At 47.5% G+C, this 25411-nt stretch overlaps 2 protein-coding genes across 5 annotated transcripts in view; both read right to left on the bottom strand.

Moving 5' to 3' along the window:
- Positions 1-78: 78 nt before the first annotated feature.
- anln2 (anillin, actin binding protein 2) lies at positions 79-15659 on the bottom strand (the record flags this gene model as incomplete). Its single annotated transcript, XM_029841403.1, has 25 exons — positions 15121-15659; positions 14527-14617; positions 14269-14433; positions 14022-14114; positions 13465-13646; positions 13287-13373; positions 12946-13032; positions 12497-12572; positions 11159-11437; positions 10803-11089; positions 10655-10722; positions 9755-9875; positions 9508-9643; positions 9194-9376; positions 8985-9111; positions 7725-7773; positions 5855-5905; positions 5656-5688; positions 5548-5569; positions 3372-3478; positions 2099-2152; positions 1011-1097; positions 776-883; positions 563-705; positions 79-226 (listed from the first exon to the last, which is right to left on the bottom strand). Coding segments are annotated over exons 2-25 (2778 nt in total), but the record flags the coding sequence as incomplete, so codon positions are not given.
- A 3340-nt stretch (positions 15660-18999) lies between these two features.
- The window catches only part of septin15 (septin 15), a 30055-nt gene continuing 23643 nt past the window's right edge, over positions 19000-25411 (bottom strand). For 2 of the 4 annotated variants that reach the window (XM_029841405.1, XM_029841404.1), the window contains exons 9-14: positions 24065-24076; positions 21232-21283; positions 21033-21152; positions 20827-20962; positions 20378-20523; positions 19000-19284 (exon numbers count right to left, since the gene is read on the bottom strand). In XM_029841405.1, the coding sequence (XP_029697265.1) occupies positions 19245-19284; positions 20378-20523; positions 20827-20962; positions 21033-21152; positions 21232-21283; positions 24065-24076 (506 nt within the window). In that variant the 3' untranslated portion in view covers positions 19000-19244. The remainder of the gene's footprint in view (positions 19285-20377; positions 20524-20826; positions 20963-21032; positions 21153-21231; positions 21284-24064; positions 24077-25411) is intronic. The other 2 variants (XM_029841406.1, XM_029841407.1) reach the window with 1 other exon arrangement.

Below are 25411 nucleotides of genomic sequence, written 5' to 3'. Positions count from 1 at the left end.
CCCTCACACCCCCACCCCCAGATGCTCTCCCTCACCCCCCCACTACAGGATGCTCTCCCTCACCCCCCCACTCCAGGATGCTCTCCCTCCCTCCCTCACACCCCCACCGGACTGACCACCCTGGGCTTCGGCCGCTGATCTTGGGTTCCACGTGTGAAAGTCCAGGAGAACTTGGCTCAGTTTTTCCATCCAGTCCAGTCGTTCCTGTTTGGTATCAGCTGAGAACCTAAAGGAAAAGAGCCTTCATGCGTGTCAAAGGTCAAAGGTCAGGAACACTGAAGCCTTCTGAAGGGCTGGACACAGATTTGATCTGATGCTGACCAGTCTTGCACTACAACGTGTGACTTCTTTTGGACATATTTTAGTGCTTCTAGTCAATAAATCATTCCAGATTTCTCCTTCTAGGGACGGGCCGAAGTGATGCCGCTGGCTGAGCCGCACGTTTCCGTGCATGTGTCCCGTATGGGCAGCGAGCGCACGGATGGGAGATCTGGGAATGCTGGGAATGCTTCAGCAGTGGCATGAAGAGACGAACAATGAAGATGCGTGTGTGCAGTCTAACCTCGCCAAGGCCTGATCACCACCGTCCTGCTGGGGCGGGCGGGCGCTCACCAGCTCAAAGGTGAAAGGTCGGGCACACAGGTCCCTCTGGACAGCTCTGACAGACTGATAGCAATCGGAGAGAGCGATGCTGTTCTCGGCTTCCTGGAAGATGAAAGCAGATTTCAGCCTCCTCTAAAGTTACTGAGCAACGTGCAGGTCGGTCATGTGACACCTTTGTTCCTTCGTCATTGGGATGATTCCAGTAGTACATCGTACATTCCTTCAGAACAAAGTATCGGCGATTCCAAACTCCGAATCCACTGATCAGCTCAAACATGGTCTGCGTACAGTCAGAGGGTTTAACTGTAGTTTGGAGACACTCATCTGCTCCAACATTATTACTTAGAGGCTGGAGAGAGCGGGAACAATCAGGAAAATCAGGAACATCAGGAACATCTGCTGCTGACCAGAAAGCCTTGGTGATGTACAAGAGAGTGACTCTTGCTGTCCAGTTGCAGGTAGATGTGGCCCTCTAGAGGAGACAGGAAAGGCACCTGCAGGGCACAGACACACCAGGACATTAGGGCTAGATTAGGGTTAGGGTTAGATTAGGGCTAGGGTTAGAACAGAAGGGTTAGGGTTAGATTAGGGCTAGATTAGGGTTAGGGTTAGAACAGAAGGGTTAGGGTTAGATTAGGGCTAGATTAGGGTTAGGGCAGAAGGGTTGGGGTTAGGGTTAGATTAGGGTTAGGACAGAAGGGTTAGGGTTAGGGTTAAGGTTAGATTAGGGCTAGATTAGGGTTAGGGTTAGAACAGAAGGGTTAGGGTTAGATTAGGGCTAGATTAGGGTTAGGGCAGAAGGGTTAGGGTTAGGGTTAGATTAGGGTTAGGGTTAGGGTTAAGGTTAGATTAGGGTTAGGGCAGAAGGGTTAGGGTTAGGGTTAGGGTTAGGACAGAAGGGTTAGGGTTAGGGTTAGATTAGGGCTAGATTAGGGTTAGGGTTAGAACAGAAGGGTTAGGGTTAGATTAGGGCTAGATTAGGGTTAGGGCAGAAGGGTTAGGGTTAGGGTTAGATTAGGGTTAGGGTTAGGACAGAAGGGTTAGGGTTAGGGTTAAGGTTAGATTAGGGTTAGGGCAGAAGGGTTAGGGTTAAAGTTAGATTAGGGTTAGGGCAGAAGGGTTAGGGTCAGGGTTAGATTAGGGTTAGGGTTGGGTTAGGGTTAAAGTTAGATTAGGGCTAGATTAGGGTTAGGGCAGAAGGGTTAGGGTTAGGACAGAAGGGTTAGGGTTAGGGTTAGAACAGAAGGGTTAGGGTTAGGGTTAAAGTTAGATTAGGGCTAGATTAGGGTTAGGGTTAGAACAGAAGAGTTAGGGTTAGGGTTAAAGTTAGATTAGGGCTAGATTAGGGTTAGGGTTAGAACAGAAGGGCAAATCAAAGAAAAAGTGTCAACAATCCACATCCGATTAAGAAGGAACCGTCAGTGAATTAGTCCTGGAGCTCAAAGCAGTTTGGGTTAGGGTTAGGGTTAGAGATGGACGGCGTGACGAGTGAAACCTTTTCCTGAAATTCATCTCCCAGCAGTCTCCGGATCTTCCCATCAAGTTTCATCTGAGTGGAGGAATCAAAACAACGAGGGAGGGGAGAAGGAGACGTTATGTCACCACAAGAGTTAACAGACTGGAAGAACGCGGCGCCGGTAGCATCATGTGCTGGGTCGGAGAGGACCATCACTTGGACTAATTTGGATCGATTCACAGCATTAGCAGCACTCCTTTAACGACTTGTGCTCCAATAATGGTGCGTGAGAAATGTGCTGATCCAGCACAGAGTCCTACTGAGAAGAAGGGTTCGGGATGAACTCCTGCCGTTCACATCATTCGACTCATTCAGCCCACAATAATTCTGCTTTAAGGATCCGGTTTTATCTCACCAAATGGTCCAAACTGGGACCTGGCAACAGCTTTAAGAGGAAATCAGCACAGTAAAAGTAACTGATGCCTCCGAAAAGCTTCTTCCTGCTTCACAAAGTTCAAATCAAACCATGAAGCTCCCGTCAATAAAGGGAAGCAGGATTTAAAGAACGTCATTAATATCATTAGAATATAAAGCACACTGGGAATGCTGCATCAATGCCACATTATGCCTGATAATGGGGAGTGGATCACACATTCCCAGATTCCCAACACATCAATATGAGCAGCTCTAAAATCCCTGCACGATTTAGTTTCTCATAATTCCCTTTCAAAACAAAATCCTTTTTTCCATTTTAAAATCAAACAGAAAAAACAGAAGGGTTAGGGTTAAAAAGTTTCTTTGTTTTGAAAATAAAAATGAAGGAAGGTTAGTTTAGTTTGGGATATTGTGACCCTGGTCGATACGTGTAGCACTCGTGTTTGGAATATAAAGGTCAACCCTAACAGGCCAGAACAACACCAGTGGAAATGCATCAACAGGAAGTACAGGGAGCTTCCTGGATAGTTTCACGCCGTTAATGGACGTCCTCTTCTTCTACCCTGCTCTGGGACTGGTGAACCAACATCACAAAATCTGCAGAGTGTTTCAGCTTTTTCAGCCATATTCGTGGAAAGCCAAGACTTCCCCACAGCTGGGCGGCATTCCCAGTGCTGACTGGGAATCACCAGTTCAGTGCTACAAATATCAGAATATCACACAAACACATCTAACCTTTAAAAGACTTTTTCCCAATTCTTTTTTTTGGAGTTTTTTTTTTATCATTTCGTTTCATTTCGTTTTGGTTTTAAGATAGAACCCCCCCCCCCCCCCTTCCCAAACCAATCCCTTTCCTGATTGTGTTCTGTTTCCTCACCTTATCCAGTGGGAACTTGCTGAGTCCCAACGAGGCCAACGTGATCTTGTGGGACCCCACCAAGCAGAAGGTGCTGGAGCGCCGAGAGTTGAGAGGAGCAGCAGCAGCTGAGGGACAAAAGAGGGAGGCAGGAGAGAGGCAGGAGGGAGACAGGAGGGAGGCAGGCAGGAGGGAGGCAGGAGGGAGGCAGGCAGGAGGGAGGCAGGAGGGAGGCAGGAGGGAGGCAGGAGGCAGGCAGGAGGGACGCAGGAGGGAGGCAGGCAGGAGGGACGCAGGAGGGACGCAGGAGGGAGGCAGGAGGGAGGCAGGAGAGAGGCAGGAGGGAGGCAGGAGAGAGGCAGGAGGGAGGCAGGAGGGACGCAGGAGGGAGACAGGAGGGAGGCAGGAGGGAGACAGGAGGGAGGCAGGAGGGAGACAGGAGGGAGGCAGGAGAGAGGCAGGAGGGAGGCAGGAGAGAGGCAGGAGGGAGGCAGGAGGGAGGCAGGAGGGAGGCAGGAGGGAGACAGGAGGGAGGCAGGAGGGAGACAGGAGGGAGAGAGGCAGGAGGGAGGCAGGCAGGAGGGAGGCAGGCGGGAGGCAGGCAGGAGGGAGGCAGGCAGGAGGGAGGCAGGAGGGAGAGAGGCAGGAGGGAGGCAGGAGGGACGCAGGAGGGACGCAGGAGGGACGCAGGAGGGAGGCAGGCAGGAGGGACGCAGGAGGGAGGCAGGAGGGAGACAGGAGAGAGGCAGGAGGGAGGCAGGCAGGAGGGAGACAGGAGGGAGGCAGGAGGGAGGCAGGCAGGAGGGAGACAGGAGGGAGGCAGGAGGGAGGCAGGCAGGAGGGAGGCAGGAGGGAGGCAGGCAGGAGAGAGGCAGGAGGGAGGCAGGAGAGAGGCAGGAGGGAGGCAGGAGGGAGGCAGGAGAGAGGCAGGAGGAGGCAGGAGGGAGGCAGGAGGGAGAGAGGCAGGAGGGAGGCAGGAGGGAGAGAGGCAGGAGGGACGCAGGAGGGAGGCAGGAGGGAGACAGGAGAGAGGCAGGAGGGAGGCAGGCAGGAGGGAGACAGGAGGGAGGCAGGCAGGAGGGAGGACAGGAGGGAGGCAGGAGGGAGGCAGGCAGGAGAGAGGCAGGAGGGAGGCAGGCAGGAGAGAGGCAGGAGGGAGGCAGGAGAGAGGCAGGAGGGACGCAGGAGGGACACAGGAGGGAGGCAGGAGGGAGACAGGAGAGAGGCAGGAGGGAGGCAGGCAGGAGGGACGCAGGAGGGAGACAGGAGAGAGGCAGGAGGGACAGGAGGACAGGAGGGAGGACAGGAGGGAGGACAGGAGGGAGGACAGGAGGGAGGACAGGAGGGAGGCAGGCAGGAGGGAGGCAGGAGGGAGGCAGGCAGGAGAGAGGCAGGAGGGAGGCAGGAGGGAGACAGGAGGGAGGCAGGAGGGAGACAGGAGGGAGGCAGGAGAGAGGCAGGAGGGAGAGAGGCAGGAGGGAGGCAGGAGGGAGGCAGGAGGGACGCAGGAGGGAGGCAGGCAGGAGGGACGCAGGAGGGAGGCAGGAGGGAGACAGGAGAGAGGCAGGAGGGAGGCAGGCAGGAGGGAGACAGGAGGGAGGCAGGAGGGAGGCAGGCAGGAGGGAGGCAGGAGAGAGGCAGGAGGGAGGCAGGGAGAGAGGCAGGAGGGAGGCAGGAGAGAGGCAGGAGGGACGCAGGAGGGACACAGGAGGGAGGCAGGAGGGAGACAGGAGGGAGACAGGAGGGAGGCAGGAGGGAGGCAGGAGGGAGGCAGGAGGGGAGGCAGGAGGGAGACAGGAGGACGCAGGAGGGAGGCAGGAGAGAGGCAGGAGGGAGGCAGGAGGGAGGCAGGAGAGAGGCAGGAGGGAGGCAGGAGAGAGGCAGGAGGGAGGCAGGAGAGAGGCAGGAGGGAGGCAGGAGAGAGGCAGGAGGGACACAGGAGGGAGGCAGGAGGGAGGCAGGAGGGAGACAGGAGGGAGGCAGGAGGGACACAGGAGGGAGGCAGGAGGGAGGCAAAGCAACAGACAAACGAGCACGACCAGTTCAACCGTTACTAATGGAAACTTGGCCAGAGAAGACGGTGGTATCACAGAAAAAAAGAATTATTCAGCTCCTCCCAGAGGGTTCGAACCCTCCCAGAGGGTAGAACAATGAAACTGAACCTGTGTTCCAGGAATATTGGCCAGTGGAGACTTACATGCCATCCCGTTACTGGATCGCTGCTCAAAAACACAGAAAATCTTTGTTGTGAATTATGTGAAAACTTAAAAAAAAAAAAAAAAGAGAGACACAAGTAGACACTCACTGTGATGGTGTTCAGAAGCTTCCTAGGAGTGACCTGAAAGTGTGTTTAGATCATCAATCCATTACAGGGTTAGGGTTAGGATTAACCCATTACAGGGTTAGGGTTAACCCATTACAGGGTTAGGGTTAACCCTGTAATGGGTTAACCCTAACCCATTACAGCCAACAGCACCAATCAGTTAAGATTTTTCTGATCATACCCGAGACCTGGTGGTGGGCCGTTCCAGAGGGCAGCTGGCTGAGGTGTGGGACTGAACGGTCACACACACACACACACACACGCACACACACACACACATTAAAACTAATCTCCAACAGCAGTGTGCATTTAATGTTACTGGACAACAAAACTCACTACCGTATTGGCCCGAATATAAGACGGTGTTTTTTGCGTTGAAATAAGACTGAAAAAGTGGGGGTCGTCTTACATTCGCGGTCTAGACATTATACCCATTCACAACGCTAGATGGCGCCATATATATTTAAAGCGAATGCTGAACTTAACGTCGCAGGCCAAAGCGAACCCCTGTCACGAAGAAGAAAAATAAAAATAGCGGTAGCACGAAGAAGAAAAATAAAAAAATAGCGATAAGAAAGAAAAGAGAAGAAAATAAGAAGAGATAACAGAAAATAGAGAAATGTAGCGACAATCTGGAGAAAAGTGGGTCGAAGATATAATCATTTGTTTCAGATGTACTGTAATTATTTTCTGTATAAAAATGACATTTGGTGTTCAAAAAGTCTTTTTTCAAACTTGAGTCTTGAAAAAGAGGGGGTCGTCTTCTAATCAGGGTCGTCTTATATTCGGGCCAATACGGTAATAGAAGAATAGCACAAACAAGAAGTGCATTATTTGGTATTTTTGCTTCATTATTACATTATTCCCCTCATTACTGGCATATAAACCACTCCTTTTCTCCCAGGAGTCGAACCCTGCGCTTTTTTATCGTTAGTTCCTGAGCTGCAGGCCGCTACATACATGTAACGCACATGTCTGGCTGTCAGGAAACAGAGCTGCTGCAGGTCAAGGGTTAGGGTTAGGGTTAGAGAGTTAGGGTTAGGGTTAGGGTTAGAGGGTCAGGGTTAGGGTTAGGGTGTTAGGGTTGGGTTAGGGGTTAGGGTTAGAGGGTTAGGGTTAGGGTGTTAGGGTTGGGTTAGGGGGTTATGGGTTAGGGTTAGAGGGTTAGGGTGTTAGGGTTGGGGTTAGAGGGTTAGGGTTGGGTTAGGTTAGGGGTTAGGGTTAGAGGGTCAGGGTCAGGGTTAGGGTTAGAGGGGTTAGGGTTGGGTTAGGGGTTAGGGTTAGAGGGTCAGGGTTAGGGTTGGGTTAGGGTTAGAGGGTTCGGGTTAGAGGGGTTAGGGTTAGGGTTGGGTTAGGGGTTAGGGTTAGGGTTGGCATCACAGCGAGACGTTGGAGACGGCAGCGTGAGGGTTTGGGTTAATGTCTCAATGCAAGACCACCAAAGCTTTGCAGTGGCCCGACCTTGAAAACGTTCCAGGCTGGGACGGAGACAGCCAGCTGCATTTTTTAAGCTTTCTTGGCTTTTTTCTTCATCATTTCCATCAGTCTTGTTGCAGGTGTTCAAAACAAAACAAAAGATTTGTGGAATTTTGCTGGTACGTGTTTAATTAAAAGCGTTTTGAAAAATTCTGTGTCACGTCTTTCCATGCAGGGTTCCGTCTTTAGGCGGGCCAATCTAGTTTTCTCAAAGGTGACCAGTCGAGATTAATCTAACCCTAACCCTAAAGGGGCTCCCCTTGGTCTCTGCTTCAGTGGCGTCTGAGGTACTGAGGTGGACACATTTCCATTAAATATGTAGAAGGTTGATTCACCACCATAATCCTCGACGCATCTTACATGTAGGTACACCGTCTACAGCAGAAATTATGGTATTTCTTGACTTGAAAATAGAAACACTTGGTCTTTCAAATCTTTCCTTCAAACACAAAGAGCCACTAACTTAATGGACTCCTGCGATTTATTTCATTTACAATAAAGGTGCGTCCTGGGCTTTATTAATTTAGAATCAAGGAAAAAGGATGAAGTGAAAGCATGTCAAGATTTCATCTTACCAAACTGTAAACTTCCACATCAATTTCAAAGGATGAGCGAATATCCTTCCTGACACCAAAAGACAAAGCAGGTAATACATTAGTCCAACTTGTAAGGGTTAGGATTCGGGTTAGCCCTAACCCGAACCCTAACCCTAGAATTAGAAAGAATTCATAAAAGAGTTCAGAACAAAAGTTTTCTGGATGAAACAACATGTTTGTTCCCTGTTCACTACATAGGGAGTCGGCTTGAGCCCTAACCCTAACCCTTGAGCCCTAACCCTAGAGCCCTAACCCTTGAGCCCTCGCCCTAGAGCCCTCGCCCTAACCCTTGAGCCCTCACCCTAACCCTAGAGCCCTCACCCTAGAGCCCTCGCCCTAACCCTTGAGCCCTCACCCTAACCCTAGAGCCCTCACCCTAGAGCCCTCGCCCTAACCCTTGAGCCCTCACCCTAGAGCCCTAACCCTAGAGCCCTAACCCTTGAGCCCTAACCCTTGAGCCCTCACCCTAACCCTTGAGCCCTCACCCTTGAGCCCTAACCCTTGAGCCCTAACCCTAGAGCCCTAACCCTTGAGCCCTAACCCTTGAGCCCTAACCCTAGAGCCCTAACCCTAGAGCCCTCGCCCTAACCCTTGAGCCCTCACCCTAACCCTAGAGCCCTCACCCTAGAGCCCTCGCCCTAACCCTTGAGCCCTCACCCTAGAGCCCTCGCCCTAACCCTTGAGCCCTAACCCTAGAGCCCTAACCCTTGAGCCCTCACCCTAACCCTTGAGCCCTCACCCTTGAGCCCTAACCCTTGAGCCCTAACCCTAGAGCCCTAACCCTAGAGCCCTAACCCTTGAGCCCTCACCCTAACCCTAGAGCCCTCACCCTAGAGCCCTCGCCCTAACCCTTGAGCCCTCACCCTAACCCTTGAGCCCTCACCCTTGAGCCCTAACCCTTGAGCCCTAACCCTTGAGCCCTAACCCTTGAGCCCTAACCCTAGAGCCCTAACCCTAGAGCCCTAACCCTAGAGCCCTAACCCTTGAGCCCTAACCCTTGAGCCCTAACCCTTGAGCCCTAACCCTAGAGCCCTCGCCCTAGAGCCCTCGCCCTAACCCTTGAGCCCTCACCCTAACCCTAGAGCCCTCACCCTAGAGCCCTCGCCCTAACCCTTGAGCCCTCACCCTAGAGCCCTCGCCCTAACCCTTGAGCCCTCACCCTAACCCTGGAGCCCTAACCCTTGAGCCCTAACCCTTGAGGTTTCAGACTCAGCAATGTTTATCACATACAGATCTTACAAGGTGACAGAAGTAGGGAAGGAGATGGTGTCTCCGTTCTGAGCATCAGCAGCTGTAGCCAGGGGTGTGGCAGCAATGCTGCAGGGGCCATAACGGATCAGAACAAAGAAGTAGTGACTTGGCCGACCTAAAAAGGCAAACAAAAACTGCTGCCATCAATACCTACGTTGTCTTTTTGGAAACATACCAGTAAGGTTCTACTCAGTGACCTGGGCGGTTGTGTGACGAGCAGACAAACTCCAGCTTGAGAGGCAGCCGTATGTTTGTGATGCCAACAGTTCCTCTGCAGGGCTGCTGATCAACACAAGCAGAATCCTCCCCCGACGCCTCTCCAGAGCTCCTCTCATCCCTCAGTCTGGTGATCTCTGCTAGCAGAGCAGAGCGCTTCTCACCTGCCGGGGGGGGCATCAAACAAGTTTGTTACTATTCCAACATTAACAAGTCCTTTGTTAATTCCCCCTCCCCCCTACTGTTTAACCAGTCATAGCGACTACAAGGCCAGAAATCTAGGTTATGGCTTTACAAGAAACGAGCAGCAGTTTTTCAGCCTCAGCCTCCTCCAGGGATCCTCGGCCGTGCACTTCATCGGTGCAGCAGCTCAGAGCCTGCATGGTCTGGCTGATCACAGTCTGCAGCTTCCCTGCCTCTTCATTCAGAGCCTGCAAAAAAGGAACTAATTAGCTTTCAAACGTCTGAAGCTACTGCAGTGAAGGCTGCATTTGGCAACAAGCGCCTGGCTCGTTGCTCCTTTCAGAAATGAAGCAACACACAGTGATTTTCTCTTTGGAGTCGACAGGTGCTGGAGGCTTCTGCGGAGCCCTCCGAGCATCAGGGGGGGCGCTCTGAACAGTGGGGTTCTTCGTCCGTCTTTGGGTCCGGTAAGCATCAACACTGTCCGTTACAGAAAAACCAAAGCAAAGCACAATTATTTCAATAGAGCAAAAATAAGAACCAAGGCGTGTACAGCACAATGGCATCATCAGAAAAAGAAATGACTGAACTGTTGTTTAGAACCGACAGATCGATATCGGATTCATTCCATTTGAATTAAAAACCCACATTGTTGTCATCAAAGTGTTCTGGCCAGGTGCTACAAACAAATGATGCTTCGAGACTCTTGAAAGGCTGATCATGAATCCATGGATTCTTAAATGAAAAATAAAGCAATCTTGAGCGGCTTTTCCATTTGCCACTTCTGCTGGACAATAAAGTTGTCACTTTCAAGCAAAGCAAAGCCCTGCGAAGCGTGCACCGTCACATTTACCGAGCACAGGCAGCACGGCGGAGGTTAGCAGCAGCAACCGGGGCCGTGACAGGTCAGAATTAAGACGCCCTGAACAGGTTAAATGCTACTACTTTGGAAACATGACTAAATACCGAAATACGCTCAATATGTTAGCGTGCAGCGATCACCTGGGGTTAGCACCAAGGGTTAGCACCAAGGGTTAGCACCAAGGGTTAGCCTTTGTCTTTTAGTTCAAAGACTGCTGCACTCTCTGGGCACAATTAAATGATTAATGATTATCTCCACTTTATGTTGATACAAATGTATCAAACTTATCCGCCAGAGACGCACACCGGCGCCGGACGCGGTGACGCACACCGCCGCCGGACGCGGTGACGCACACCGCCGCCGGTGACGTGACGCACACCTGTGCAGCCTTGGGTACCTGTAGAGAGGCGCAGACTCAGCAGGATGGCTGGGCAGGTGAGAAGCTTCCTGGCTCACTGTCAGTCGCTATGGGTCCAAAACAGAAGATTCTTTAAGTGATTGATAGGTGATGTAACATACTGAACATCATATGAATCAAATCTCACCAGAGGAGTGACCACCGCCTCTACAGACTTGCTGAGGGGAGACAGGATGCCACTGGGAGGAAAGGTCAGGAGCTCCTCTTCAATGTCTTCACAGTTCTTGGTCTTCTCAGGTTCCTGCTGGGTGGTCTGCTCCTCTGGCTCAGTCTTCATCTCAGCACCAACGCTGCTGTCATGATCGTCCTCGCCCCCCCCCCCGCCTTCCTCCATCCGGTCCACATGTTCAAAGACTTCTTCAAACATCTGGTCGAGACTGTCTGCAGAATTCTTCTCGTCGTGACAACTCACTTCTGTGCACAAAAACAAAAGGTGCACGTGACTTTCAACAACAGAACAAAGCATTACAAACTGAGCGTCACCTTGTGAAAATGTCCACGTGCACGCGTTTGTGCCCAAGTGTTGAAGGTGCATCTTCTGCCACTCACACCACCAACCTCTGATCGTTCGAGTGCTGGATCCCATCGGAGCGATGCTCTCCGTCAGCGTGGCTTCACCGAGAACGTCAGCTTCCAGGAGAAAAGTGACTTTCTTTGATCTTTCTCCAATCTCCGCCTTTCCTTTTGTCTCCTCCTCTACAAGCTCTTTGTTCTCTGGCCCCTGATCGACTTCTGCCAGATCTTTATCTGCAACATGGGCCTCTGTTGGATGTCCAGGGGTGTCAGTGCAAACATGTTCTAAGGCTTCAGCCTGGGTTTTAACCTTTTGTTCAACTCCATTTGCTTTAAACTCTAAAGCTCCAGGTTGGCTTTGCTCTACAGAATAGAATAGTTTGGTTTTTTCTGGCTTTAGATCTGCATGTTTTGAAATGATGAGGCCCAAAGTTGTTTCCTCACAGGTATTTCTAGCTACAGCATCCGGACCTGGTTTTAGAGGGAAATGAGCTGTACTTCCTCTTTGCGGGCCCTCAAAACCTCCTTCAGAGGACACCATGCTGCCGGGCTCTGTGCTGAACGTTGACGGCTCCTTCACAGCGTCATCCACACCACTTTCAGGCTCCACTTCCTTTACGTCTGGTCTGTGATCCTTGTCTTCAAGGACATCACGGCAGCTAGCCAAATAACTTTCACGGCTTCTTTGTGGGAGGTTCCCGACTGCAATGTTGACTCGTTCCTCCGCCGGGAAGGAGTGAACGTCCCCTTTGATTTCAGGAGCTCGGAGATGTTCCCGTGGTTCCTCAGTTAAAACAAACACTTCTGGCGCCATTAAATGAGTTATTTCAAGCGGACTTGGATTATCTTCTGAATGCTCTTCACCAAAAGAAGTGGTGGAAAACCTTTGATCCTCACTAAAAGACAACTTCAGCACCACCTGGCGTTGTGACGCTTTGGGCTCCGCGGCCTCCCCAGCTCCTTCGCCTGGAAGAGCATCTTCCAGGTTGCATTCCTTTTGCTGCTGCACTTCAGGACCGTTTTCATGCTCAACAGGCACCGCTGCTGCGAATTTCAGCAGTTCAAGCAGTCTCACAACCAAAACGCCCGTTTGTACTTTCATTAATTATGGGATGTATGAACTACATTTTAGTATTTTGTGTAAAACATGGGCTGGCAAAAAAAGGTTTGGAAAGAGGAGAAGCTGATCTAAATACCACAATAACATGTGTTATTGTGCAGCTGAAGGTGTCTTTCAATTCATTTTGTGTATTATTGAATGTGTGTAAAAATGGCCCAACAGGAGACGCTGAACGTAAAAGGCCTTACCCGTCTCATCTGGTGGGTTCTTTTCTGCACCTGATGCAATGAAGCTTCCATCTTTTATTTTAGCGTCATCGTCAGCCTACAGAGACACAAACGTGAGACAGTTTCAGACAACGTGGACACGGATCATCCTCAGCTATCAGCTATGCTGCTAATGATGCAACAGGGACACACTCAAGGTGTGATGATGATGATGATGATGGTGATGATGACGGAGTGGATCAGGGATGAAGGTGAATCCCTCCATCATACACGGGATTGTAGAAGAGTTAAAAGGTTGATAGACTTGTGTGACTAGTGTCCAGAAATGGGAGACTTCCTCGTTATGGTCGTGATTTGTGATTAATAGAAAACACCCCAAACACCCCCGATAATCCACCGTCAGACCAGAATCGGAATCAGAATCAGAATCAGTATCAGACAGAATAAAGTGCTTTCAGACACCAACTCACATCCCAGGGCTGCTTGGGATGCCACTGGAGTCCCCGTATGGATGGAGATGGAGGCACCCAGTGGGGCGCTGTAGGAGTCTTTATCTGCTAACATGGAGGTTTAGGAGCGGTTGTATGTGAAATTCTCCAGCAATTCACTTAGTTATAAAAAGACAGATATATTGTGACATAAGCCTGTTTTATAGAATACAGTTGCATTGTTCCGTAATTCTTTAAAGTGAAACAAAATCAAAATATAAACCATTGTGAAGAAAACCAAAGTCATAAAGTTCAGGCTTCGTTGTTCTGTAGATGAATGTCGCTCTATTTCTACCAGCTAAAGCGCTGAGGTTCGCACCCACCTGAGATAATGAGGGATCAGAATTGCTCCTCTTCAGCCAGGCGTTCTCACAGATGGGCTGCAGCTGGCTCAGCTCTCGTCTCCGTTCCTGATGAGGAGAAAACTTGGTTGATTTGTGTGATTCACACAGCAGAAAAACTAAACTGTGAAAAACTCGATGAATCCGCTGCCGAACCGACCTCCCGAATACGGGACGCCTGCTGGGAGCTGGGCGTCAGGCTGCACTGGAGTTTCTGCTGAAGCCCAGACACCAGGCCGCAGGTCCGAGGGGGGGGGCTGTCGGGGCTCTTGGCAGCAGCAACACTGCCTTCAAATGTTGGAACTTTAAATCGTTCCAGTCTCTGATGAAACTCACCCGCACCTGGATGATAACATGAACACCACCCAACTTAATTCACATTAGGTGAAACAAATATCCAGAAATCAGCCAGAAAAACCACATGATCACAACTAGACATCACACATGGGCAGTTTTTGGAAGCTTTATGATAACTACTATGGTGAATTTTCATGATAAAATTTCACATTTTTACTTTTATCAAATCAACATTTAATGTATTGATGCAACAAAACCCAGAGCAACCATGAGCCTTTACACCAGTGCAGTTTTAAACTGATGACAAAAAAACATGTGCGTTGATGTGCTTTCATTTATGATTCACAAGCAAAACTCTGCAGGCATTTGAGAATGTGTGTGTGTGTGTGTGTGTGTGTGTGTGTGTGTGTGTTTCCTCACCAAGAAAATGCTCATTGAAACGCTTCTCATTGAAAACCGTGGGGCTGTTTGCTCCAGGGTCAGACAGGCACCTCTGGGCCAGAGGAGCTCCTCCTAAACAACCACCAACAACGTGTTTCAATGTTTAAATGTGCACTTTCAGGATAAATTCAATGTGTTGCCTTCTCATTGATTCCAGCTTGCTGAAACCTGGACGAGCTTTAGAAATGAAAGCTGATAGTCCATCCAAAACAAAAAAGCTGATTACCATCTTGCCTCCGAGTGAGCAGCTGAACTCTGGAACGGACAGAAGGAACCGTGGGTGGTTCTGCTCTGGTCTGCAGCCCGGCCAGGCGTCCAGAGGAGGACGCTTCAGGACTGCGATTCTCCCGGCCAGCTGGTTCCACCCGCCGCCGCTTCTGACCGTCGCTCCCTTCGTTGATAACACGCACGCGCACACACACGCACGCACGCACGCACCTCAACACAACTGGAACCACTGGTTGGTGAATGCATGCACACCTACCGGGGGGTAACCAAGCATTGTCCTCAGAATCTGACAGGGCTGCTCTCTGTCTCTTCAAGGCACCACTTCCTTCACCTGCCTCCATCTCCACCTGGAAAAAACACACGTAATAAACTCGAATAATGCAGAATACCAGTACAATTAGGCAACTAAAAGCATTCGCAAACATTCAAAAAATCCATGTATTCATTCGGTATTTCTTGAGTTGCACAAAAAATGGTGACGTCATTTAATGTGTAGCTACGCGGCAGGTAAGTGCAACAAGGTGGAATCAAAGGTTAAAGTGACGTCACCCCGTGACATGAGAGAATAATGAGAATAATAATGAGAATAATTAGCGAGAAGTTGAATCAGCTAAGTTAGCACAATGGTGCTAACCCTGAAACAGCGGTAACAACCGGGACCATCTCGAACCCGAACCGAACCCGAACCCTCAAACGTGTCTTTTGGAAACGGTTAGCTTAGAAAGGTTTGCAAGCAGCAACATTAAACATTTCACGCAATCGTCATCTTTCAATGTGCGCAACGGATCCGAGTTAAACATGACAAGCTAGCCAAGCTAACCCAACCCTGGCGTGCAGTTTCCTACTTTACCTGACAAGATGACTTCGTGGAACTAACCCAACGTCGTAGCTTCTCGAAAACCGGCTCAGAGTTCTTGTCGTTTAGGATTTAAGCCGCTTCCTCCTGCAACTTTGAATTTTAGCGGCTGTGACGTTTGCGGAACGAGTCCCGTAAATACAGTGAGAGCGCACGACGAAACACAAAAGGTCGGTTTAAGAAAGGAGCGGAGCCTTCACCAACTCAGCCGGGACCGAATCTTTCTTTCTTCCCCACCAACTCTTCGTCAATGTTTACTTCCTGGTGGTGGGAAAGTAATCTAAAGAAAATCTACCATCAAGTCGGTGCCCCCTTTCAACCGAGTTACACCGAACAAATGCGCAAGTGGAAATTCCACGAGAGCCAAAGGTGATTTGAAACGAGACTAAATGTCTGACTTTCGCCTCAACGATCAGATTAGATGACAATAATCAGAACGGACAATTGTGGATTAATTTAAACAATTGGGGAAGTCTGCAACATCTAACCCTAACCTTGTTGAGAGGGTTAGTAGTTAGGGCTAGTGGTTAGCAGTTAGAGTTAGGGTTAGGGGCTAGTGGTTAGTAGTTAGGGTTAGGGGTTACACTGCATGTTAGGGTTAGAGTTAGTGGTTACACTGCATGTTAGGGTTAGTGGTTAAACTGCATGTTAGGGTTAGTGGTTACACTGCATGTTAGGGTTAGTGGTTAAACTGCATGTTAGGGTTAGAGTTAGTGGTTACACTGCATGTTAGGGTTAGTGGTTAAACTGCATGTTAGGGTTAGAGTTAGTGGTTACACTGCATGTTAGGGTTAGTGGTTAAACTGCATGTTAGGGTTAGAGTTAGTGGTTACACTGCATGTTAGGGTTAGTGGTTAAACTGCATGTTAGGGTTAGAGTTAGTGGTTACACTGCATGTTAGGGTTAGTGGTTAAACTGCATGTTAGGGTTAGAGTTAGTGGTTACACTGCATGTTAGGGTTAGTGGTTAAACTGCATGTTAGGGTTAGGGTTAGTGGTTACACGGCATGTTAGGGTTAGTGGTTAAACTGCATGTTAGGGTTAGTGGTTACACTGCATGTTAGGGTTAGTGGTTAAACTGCATGTTAGGGTTAGAGTTAGTGGTTACACTGCATGTTAGGGTTAGTGGTTAAACTGCATGTTAGGGTTAGGGTTAGTGGTTACACTGCATGTTAGGGTTAGAGTTAGTGGTTACACTGCATGTTAGGGTTAGTGGTTAAACTGCATGTTAGGGTTAGAGTTAGTGGTTACACTGCATGTTAGGGTTAGTGGTTAAACTGCATGTTAGGGTTAGAGTTAGTGGTTACACTGCATGTTAGGGTTAGTGGTTAAACTGCATGTTAGAGTTAGTAGTTACACTGCATGTTAGGGTTAGTGGTTAAACTGCATGTTAGGGTTAGAGTTAGTGGTTACACTGCATGTTAGGGTTAGTGGTTAAACTGCATGTTAGGGTTAGAGTTAGTGGTTACACTGCATGTTAGGGTTAGTGGTTAAACTGCATGTTAGGGTTAGGGTTAGTGGTTAAACTGCATGTTAGGGTTAGTGGTTAAACTGCATGTTCAATAACCCCAAACCAACAGATCATTTACATTAAAGGTTCCACTGTTACTTATAACACGAGAAACCACATTGTCGACTAAATTAAGAGTTCTGTTGGTTTGGGTTTTTTTTAAACTCATTTCTCTGTTATACAAACTTTAAAATCACTATTGATTTGGTGTCAAAGGTCGCGACAACTTAGTGAGGTGCAGGTATATATGCAGGTATATATGCCTGTATATATATGCAGGTATATATGCCTGTATATATATGCAGGTATATATGCAGGTATATATCTGCAGGTATATATGCCTGTATATATATGCAGGTATATATGCAGGTATATATCTGCAGGTATATATATGCCTGTATATATATGCAGGTATATATATGCCTGTATATATATGCAGGTATATATATGCCTGTATATATGCAGGTATATATGCAGGTATATATCTGCAGGTATATATATGCCTGTATATATATGCAGGTATATATATGCCTGTATATATATGCAGGTATATATATGCCTGTATATATATGCAGGTATATATATGCAGGTATATATATGCAGGTATATATGCAGGTTATGAGTAATGATCCTGAACGTTTGAAGACATAAAAGCATCATCTGCTCTTTCTTACATACACTTTTAGCTTTGGTGTATTGGAAAACACGATTATCTGGGAATTCTTTTATTATTTATGTGTCTTGGTAAAAGGAAGAATTGCAGACATTGAGAGTTAAAGCATAACCTCAACTTTAATAATAATCATGTATGGTTAGAGACAGGACACGTTAAGAAAAGCAGAAAATGGTGAACATAAATTTAAAAAAATGAACCATCACACAGCCAGTTGGGATTTGGTGACTTTGAAGAATGATTTCAATGATTTCATTGGAAGCTATCATCAGTGGATAATCAGATTAGATTCTCCCGACCTTACAGAAAATATATCAGAGTGGTCCTGAGAAAGTGTCTTTGATGGCGTTGATGCAGTAAGTGTGTGTGTACATCAGTATTCATGGTTTTACACACTAAATTCTGTTTTATCTTTCTAAAAAAGGAGAAAAATAAGAGAAAAAAGGCCACTGAGCCACCTGTTGTCTGTACACAAAATAAGCATTTCCCCCATTAACAAATGCATAAAGATTAAATGTGCTGAAATTATTAACAAGTGTCCCTTTAACATTTAGCTGCAGATAGCTCAAGAATGAGGAGAAATATTGCAACTAGACTTTCAATAAAATTAAAGAGTTGTTCTTCAACCATACATGTAACATTATAAATGAAAATAAACACGACAACTCTTGGAAAGTTCGAGGGGACATTTAAAAGCAACGCTTTTCCCTTTTTATTCTTGCCTAAATCAAATCGATCTGACTTTGGCAAACCTCTCCAACACTGAAGCATCTTTGATGATTTGTCCCTTTGGGAATAATAAACCAGAAAAAGCTGGGAATGGGGGTCTATGACAACATCCATGACTGACAACACAAGAGGAAACATCACTTTTGATGACAAAACCTGCCAAGTTTGACTCAACAAAGAGGCTTTTGCATATTGTGGCCAGAGGCTGGAGATACTGCAGTAACTATAATCATCACACTTCCTCTCCGTTGGGTCTGTTGAACAGCATCGTGCACACGTGCGCATGGACAGGCCACCAAACCAACCACACCCTTTTAAGGCCCTGTGAATGCTGGAGTGCGCTCACACAGCTTTCCCAACAGGATGTTGACGGCCGTCATCCCAACCAGAGTAGAAGTGGCCCACGACTGGGAACGCTGTGGCGTCTCCTCCCAGCTGGATGGAGCCTTGCTGGGAACGCTGTGGCGTCTCCTCCCAGCTGGATGGAGCCTTGCTGGGAACATGCTGAATCGGGACCTTGAGACGCCCCCCCACCCTTCTGCACTTAGAGCGGCAGAAAGGTCCGACGACACCGAAAAGCAGATTTAATGAGGTGGAATCATGTGACTATCGACCCCTCCCTCCCTCCTTCACTCACTCCCCCACTCACTCCCTTCCTCACTCCCTCCCTACCTCCTTCACTCCCTCCCTCACTCCCTCCCTCCCTCTCTCTCTCCCCACTCATTCCCTTCCTCCCTCCCTCTCTCCCTCACTCCCTTCCTCCCTCTCTCCCTCCCTCTCTCACTCACTCACTCCCTCCTTCACTCACTCCCTCCCTCCCTCTCTCCCTCCGCACGTGAACCCTAATTACTGTTTGGAAACGACAAATTAAGACCATCCATCTAACTGCAGGCCTCCGTGGTCATGGAAACACTCGTGCACCAATGAGCACGTGCACAAACTCTGGCCTCTCGTCTTTGTCAGCAAATCTAGGAAAACAGAATTCCACATAAACATGCATTCCCTGTGGGAAAAAAGCTTCCGAATGATAAAGTAAAACCCTGCAGTGAGATGCTATTGTTGCCCTGACGTGCACGTGCACGTGCATGAAGAATGTAACAGAGGAACGCTGTGGAGCTGAAAGTGTGTGTGAGCATCAGTGTGGGTGGGAACTTCAGAGGGGGGAGAAGAGCCTGGAAAACTGAAGGGTTCTGCTGTGCGTGGCTCTTCAAAAGATCTTCCCTTTCTTCTTGTTCTTCTCCATCGTCCTGAGAACCAGAGCAGAAGATTAGACGTCCATGTTCTAAGGGTTAGAACATGGTCTAGAACATGGTCTAAGGGTTAGAATATGGTCTAAGGGTTAGAACATGGTCTAGAACATGGTCTAAGGGTTAGAACATGGTCTAAGGGTTAGAACATGGTCTAGAACATGGTCTAAGGGTTAGAACATGGTCTAAGGGTTAGAACATGGTCTAAGGCTTAGAACATGGTCTAAGGGTTAGAACATGGTCTAAGGCTTAGAACATGGTCTAGAACATGGTCTAAGGGTTAGAATATGGTCTAAGGGTTAGAACATGGTCTAGAACATGGTCTAAGGGTTAGACCATGTTCTAAGGGTTAGAACATGGTCTAAGGGTTAGAACATGGTCTAAGGGTTAGAACATGGTCTAGAACATGGTCTAAGGGTTAGAATATGGTCTAAGGGTTAGAACATGGTCTAAGGCTTAGAACATGGTCTAAGGGTTAGAATATGGTCTAAGGGTTAGAACATGGTCTAGAACATGGTCTAAGGGTTAGAATATGGTCTAAGGCTTAGAACATGGTCTAAGGCTTAGAACATGGTCTAGAACATGGTCTAAGGGTTAGAATATGGTCTAAGGGTTAGAACATGGTCTAGAACATGGTCTAAGGGTTAGAATATGGTCTAAGGCTTAGAACATGGTCTAAGGCTTAGAACATGGTCTAGAACATGGTCTAAGGGTTAGAACATGGTCTAAGGGTTAGAACATGGTCTAAGGGTTAGAACATGGTCTAAGGGTTAGAACATGGTCTAAGGGTTAGAATATGGTCTAAGGCTTAGAACATGGTCTAAGGCTTAGAACATGGTCTAGAACATGGTCTAAGGGTTAGAATATGGTCTAAGGGTTAGAACATGGTCTAAGGCTTAGAACATGGTCTAAGGGTTAGAATATGGTCTAAGGGTTAGAACATGGTCTAGAACATGGTCTAAGGGTTAGAATATGGTCTAAGGCTTAGAACATGGTCTAGAACATGGTCTAAGGGTTAGAACATGGTCTAAGGGTTAGAACATGGTCTAAGGGTTAGAACATGGTCTAAGGACGTCAGGGATGAGACCCTCACTTGGAGGCATCCAGCTTCTGCTGCTCCAGGATCCTCTGCTGAGCCTCCCAGGCGGCCTTCTCGTCCTCAAACACTCGTCTCTTCTCCTCCAGCTCCTTGTACTGGGCCTCCAGGTTCCTCTTCATCTGTTCGTGGCGTCGCTCCAGCTGAAATCCAAAACACCAAAGCACTTTTATCGTTGTTATCGTTCTAAGAAAGCGGATCCAGAGGACCCAGGACCAGTCCTGTCCCTAACCCACCGATCCAGAGGACCCAGGACCAGTCCTGTCCCTAACCCACCGATCCAGAGGACCCAGGACCAGTCCTGTCCCTAACCCACCGATCCAGAGGACCCAGGACCAGTCCTGTCCCTAACCCACCGATCCAGAGGACCAAGGACCAGTCTCTGAGTGTGTGTCCTGTCCTCTGGGTCTCTGAGTGTGTGTTTGCTTGAGGAACATCAAACCCACCTCGGCCTCGGAGTCTTTCAGCTTCTGCTTTTTCTCCTTCACCTTCATCTCAAACACCTGCTCCATCTCTGCCTCCATCTTCTTCATCTTCATCACGTGCTCCCTGCGTTCCTCCTCCATCTGGGCCAGAGGGCTCCTGGGGAGCAAAGCAGCGCTGAGTTCCTGCTCCACACATGCAGGAGGAGGCGAACAGAACCCGGGCCTACTTGGTGAGCTGCCCTTTGGTCTTGTCCACTCCGTTACAGGTGACAGCCGCCAGCTTCTTGCTGCGATAGTTCTCGTAGTGAACGTTGTTGGTGACGTCTTTCAGATCCTGCATGTGGGTCCTGGAGGGACGGTTCAGATAGAGGTGAGTTCCCAATGATCAGAGGTCTGCAATAGTGCGAGTGTGTGATGGTCGGTCACCTGATCAGCATGTTACGCAGAACAGTGAAGTCACAGTGTTCCCCGTTCTCCACTGAAACACACACGCACACACACACACACAAACACGCACACACACACACACACACACACACACACGTATCAAATGGAGGCTACAGCAACATTTCTGATGGTTAGCTTAGATTATTGTGATGGTGTAAGTTAGTGATGTGTGGCGTTGCAGCGGTTGATTCCATTTACTGGACTATTGGAGGACGTCTCCATGGCAACAGCGTGGATTTAGGATGGATTAATACACGCTTTGATTCCTGATCTCTGAAGACAGCAGCTAAAGAAAGTCAAACCCAAACTCAAAGGAATGTTAGGTGACTGAAGGTTTGCTGGTGGACACAGCAGCTTATGGACTCGGAGCCGATCACATGTTCAGGTCCGGCTGTCCAGGACTCGGAGAATGATCTGCCTGCACTCCTGACTCTGACCAATCTGATAATATTATTCATTTGACAGCTATCAAAAAGGACTTATTAAAATAATATTTTTAGGAGGTGGTTTGTAGCCGGGACTGTTTTCACACAGACGGAAGCCAAAAGTCGGAATTTTCTGTGTTTTCCAGCTGGACCGAGCAAACAGAAGCAACAGTTCTTGCTCAGACAGCAGGAAGGTGGCCACATTGTGCACGTGCATTAGGTGATTGTGAGTTTCCCTCAATCACAAAGGCATCGTTACGTGGTCAGATTGGATTCTGAGACACAAGCACACGCTGGTGCCGAAGGTCTGCAGCCTCCTCTTCATCACGTCCTGGCTCGCTGCCACTCACTCATCATCAGGGGAGCCAATATGGAGGAGGCCTTACCATTGATGAAACTAAAGCCGTCCTGCTTCCCCTTGGCCTCCACAGCCAGCCATTGACCTCCTGTCTCCTCTACAGGGGGGAGCTCTGACGGAGGGGGAGGGGGGTGCTCTTTTAGTGACTGTCTATCCCGGCAGAAGACTAAATCTGGGACTGGAGCAGCTGGGGCTGCCAGAACAACAGCAATGATCGGTCCACTTTCAGCCCAGATTTGGCCCGGATCAACACACAAATCCGCATGTGTCCAGGCTGTTTTCAAGAGTGGGAGGTATGTCGGGAGGGGGGGGGGGTTTATATGAGGAGCTATGCATGACCAGCTGGGGCAGGTGCAACTCTTCAAGGGGGACTTAATGGAGGAACTATTGGGATCAAGGGCCACATGAACAAAAACAAATACACTAACAAAGATTTCCAGTCTTCGTGAGATTGGGCAGAAAATACCTGCTGTGGAATGCAGTAGTTATTTTTTAGTCATTTTTCTAAAGTATTACTTGATAAATTTGTCAATTTCACTTCGTCATAGTTCTGACGTCTCCACATCAGGTGTTTTGAGCCTGAATGCATCATTAGCAGCGTTTAATGAATCAAGCACACACATGCAATAAATGTGCATCAACATGCAGAATCGTTGGGTGGCCATTAAAATTCCACCATTGTAACGAGGAAGACAGATGATGGACTGCTACATCCCTTTAGGATAATGTCCATCATCATTTATTGCTAATGGAGATCTAAGCCATGTGTTAGCATGGTGGCAGCCAGTCAGTGGTCCAGATGGTCTGCTGGGTCACCAGAGCAGCACCCTGTAGTTCACAGGGATGGAACTGAAGTGTTGCCAGAGCTCTGGAGCACAGAGAGGATCCACCAGTATTAGGGGATGGTTCTACTGCAGCAGGAGCTTCAGCACCAAACTACGTCTAACTTTCTCCATGACTGGTGACATCAGACCTGGGGCAACAAGCCTACCGAGCACATCAGATTCTTCTGTTGGTCAAATCCATCAGCAGCAAAATCAGGATGCACCTTTTCATCACAACTTTTCCTCATTTTCATTTTGGATAATATTCTAGTGAAATCATCAAAGTCAGCCGAGGTAAGAAGACAAGAGTCCACCAGGATGGCTGAGATGCTCCGACCTAAAGACAGCGAAGGCTTTCTTCATTGAGGTGATACCACCCTCTTCCAAGGGGTTTTCCCAAATTAGGGATATTTACCATCAGATCTAACCTTTGGATTAGGTTTAACGCTGGTCAATCATTTGATTGATTGATTTGATAAATTTAGATGATAGAAGAAAACCAAGAAGAGCATTCATGGGTTAATGTGGTGCTTTTGATCCACGACCCGGCTTTGAAGGCTCACGATGCTCAGGTCTAAAGCAGGATTATTCCTTTCCTGAAGAACTTTAGCAGGAAATGAGATAAATGAGGAGTCATTTTCTTCATTACAGCTGGCTTTGAATTCTGATAAAGATCTTAACAAAAGGGTTTTAGCACATTTGGGAAGCTTTATATTAGATTCATCTGGATCATTTGCTAAAGAAGATTTGCCTAATTGTTGCTTTACACTGACTTTCTGAAAATGTCAATCATCTTTCCAATGATCCGAGAATGTTTCATGTTTTACGCTCACAAAGGCCCAATTATTCACATGCGCTATGCTATGTGTGCCTAAATGCTGCGTGGCACATTAGCATCAAACATTTTAGCCCTGCAGGGCTAGCAGCTCACTCAAAAGATGCACATTAACTCATGAATGACGGGATGTGTTCACCTGGACACATCGACAACTCCCAGACTTCAGACGGTCTCCAAAAGCAATTAGCCCAAGTCTGATTACAGCACTGTTTTGACCATCAGCCATTAAATGAGAGCACAGCAACAGAAAGGTGGAGGGATGGAAGGATAACGAGGGGGGGGGGGGGGCAGCGTTGGGGGGGGGGGGGGGGGGGGGGGGGGGGGGCTGAAAATGGGCCTGAAATAAAGTCAAAGGTGGTTGGTTTACCAAAAATGCCCTCTGTCAGTCATGGAAAAGAAAAGAGAAAGAAAAAGAATGAAAATGTGGACGACTGATACATGGTCAACTCCAGAGCAACACATAGATTAATGTATAGATACTGTCTAAAATGGTCACCTATAGAGCAACACAGATAGATTAATGTATAGATACTGTCTAAAATGGTCACCTATAGAGCAACAGATAGATTAATGTATAGATACTGTCTAAAATGGTCACCTATAGAGCAACAGATATATTAATGTATAGATACTGTCTAAAATGGTCACCTATAGAGCAACACAGATAGATTAATGTATAGATACTGTCTAAAATGGTCACCTATAGAGCAACAGATAGATTAATGTATAGATACCATCTAAAATGGTCACCTGTAGAGCAACAGATAGATTACTGTATAGATACTGTCTAAAATGGTCACCTATAGAGCAACAGATAGATTAATGTATAGATACTGTCTAAAATGGTCAACTCCAGAGCAACAGATAGATTAATGTATAGATACTGTCTAAAATGGTCACCTATAGAGCAACACAGATAGATTAATGTATAGATGCTGTCTAAAATGGTCACCTATAGAGCAACACAGATAATTACTGTATAGATACTGTCTAAAATGGTCAACTATAGAGCAACAGATAGATTAATGTATAGATACTGTCTAAAATGGTCAACTATAGAGCAACAGATAGATTAATGTATAGATACTGTCTAAAATGGTCACCTATAGAGCAACACAGATAGATTAATGTATAGATGCTGTCTAAAATGGTCAACTCCAGAGCAACAGATAGATTAATGTATAGATACTGTCTAAAATGGTCACCTATAGAGCAACACAGATAGATTAATGTATAGATGCTGTCTAAAATGGTCACCTATAGAGCAACACAGATAATTACTGTATAGATACTGTCTAAAATGGTCAACTATAGAGCAACAGATAGATTAATGTATAGATACTGTCTAAAATGGTCAACTATAGAGCAACAGATAGATTAATGTATAGATACTGTCTAAAATGGTCGACTATAGAGCAACAGATAGATTAATGTATAGATACTGTCTAAAATGGTCAACTATAGAGCAACACAGATAGATTACTGTATAGATACTGTCTAAAATGGTCGACTATAGAGCAACAGATAGATTAATGTATAGATACTGTCTAAAATGGTCGACTATAGAGCAACAGATAGATTAATGTATAGATACTGTCTAAAATGGTCACCTATAGAGCAACACAGATAGATTACTGTATAGATACTGTCTATAATGGTCACCTATAGAGCAACAGATAGATTACTGTATAGATACTGTCTAAAATGGTCACCT

The sequence above is a fragment of the Takifugu rubripes genome, chromosome 9, assembly GCF_901000725.2.
Source record: "Takifugu rubripes chromosome 9, fTakRub1.2, whole genome shotgun sequence".
NCBI lineage: Eukaryota > Metazoa > Chordata > Actinopteri > Tetraodontiformes > Tetraodontidae > Takifugu > Takifugu rubripes.
Note: the sequence above shows the minus strand (reverse complement) of the source record. Positions and strands in the feature narration are given on the sequence as shown.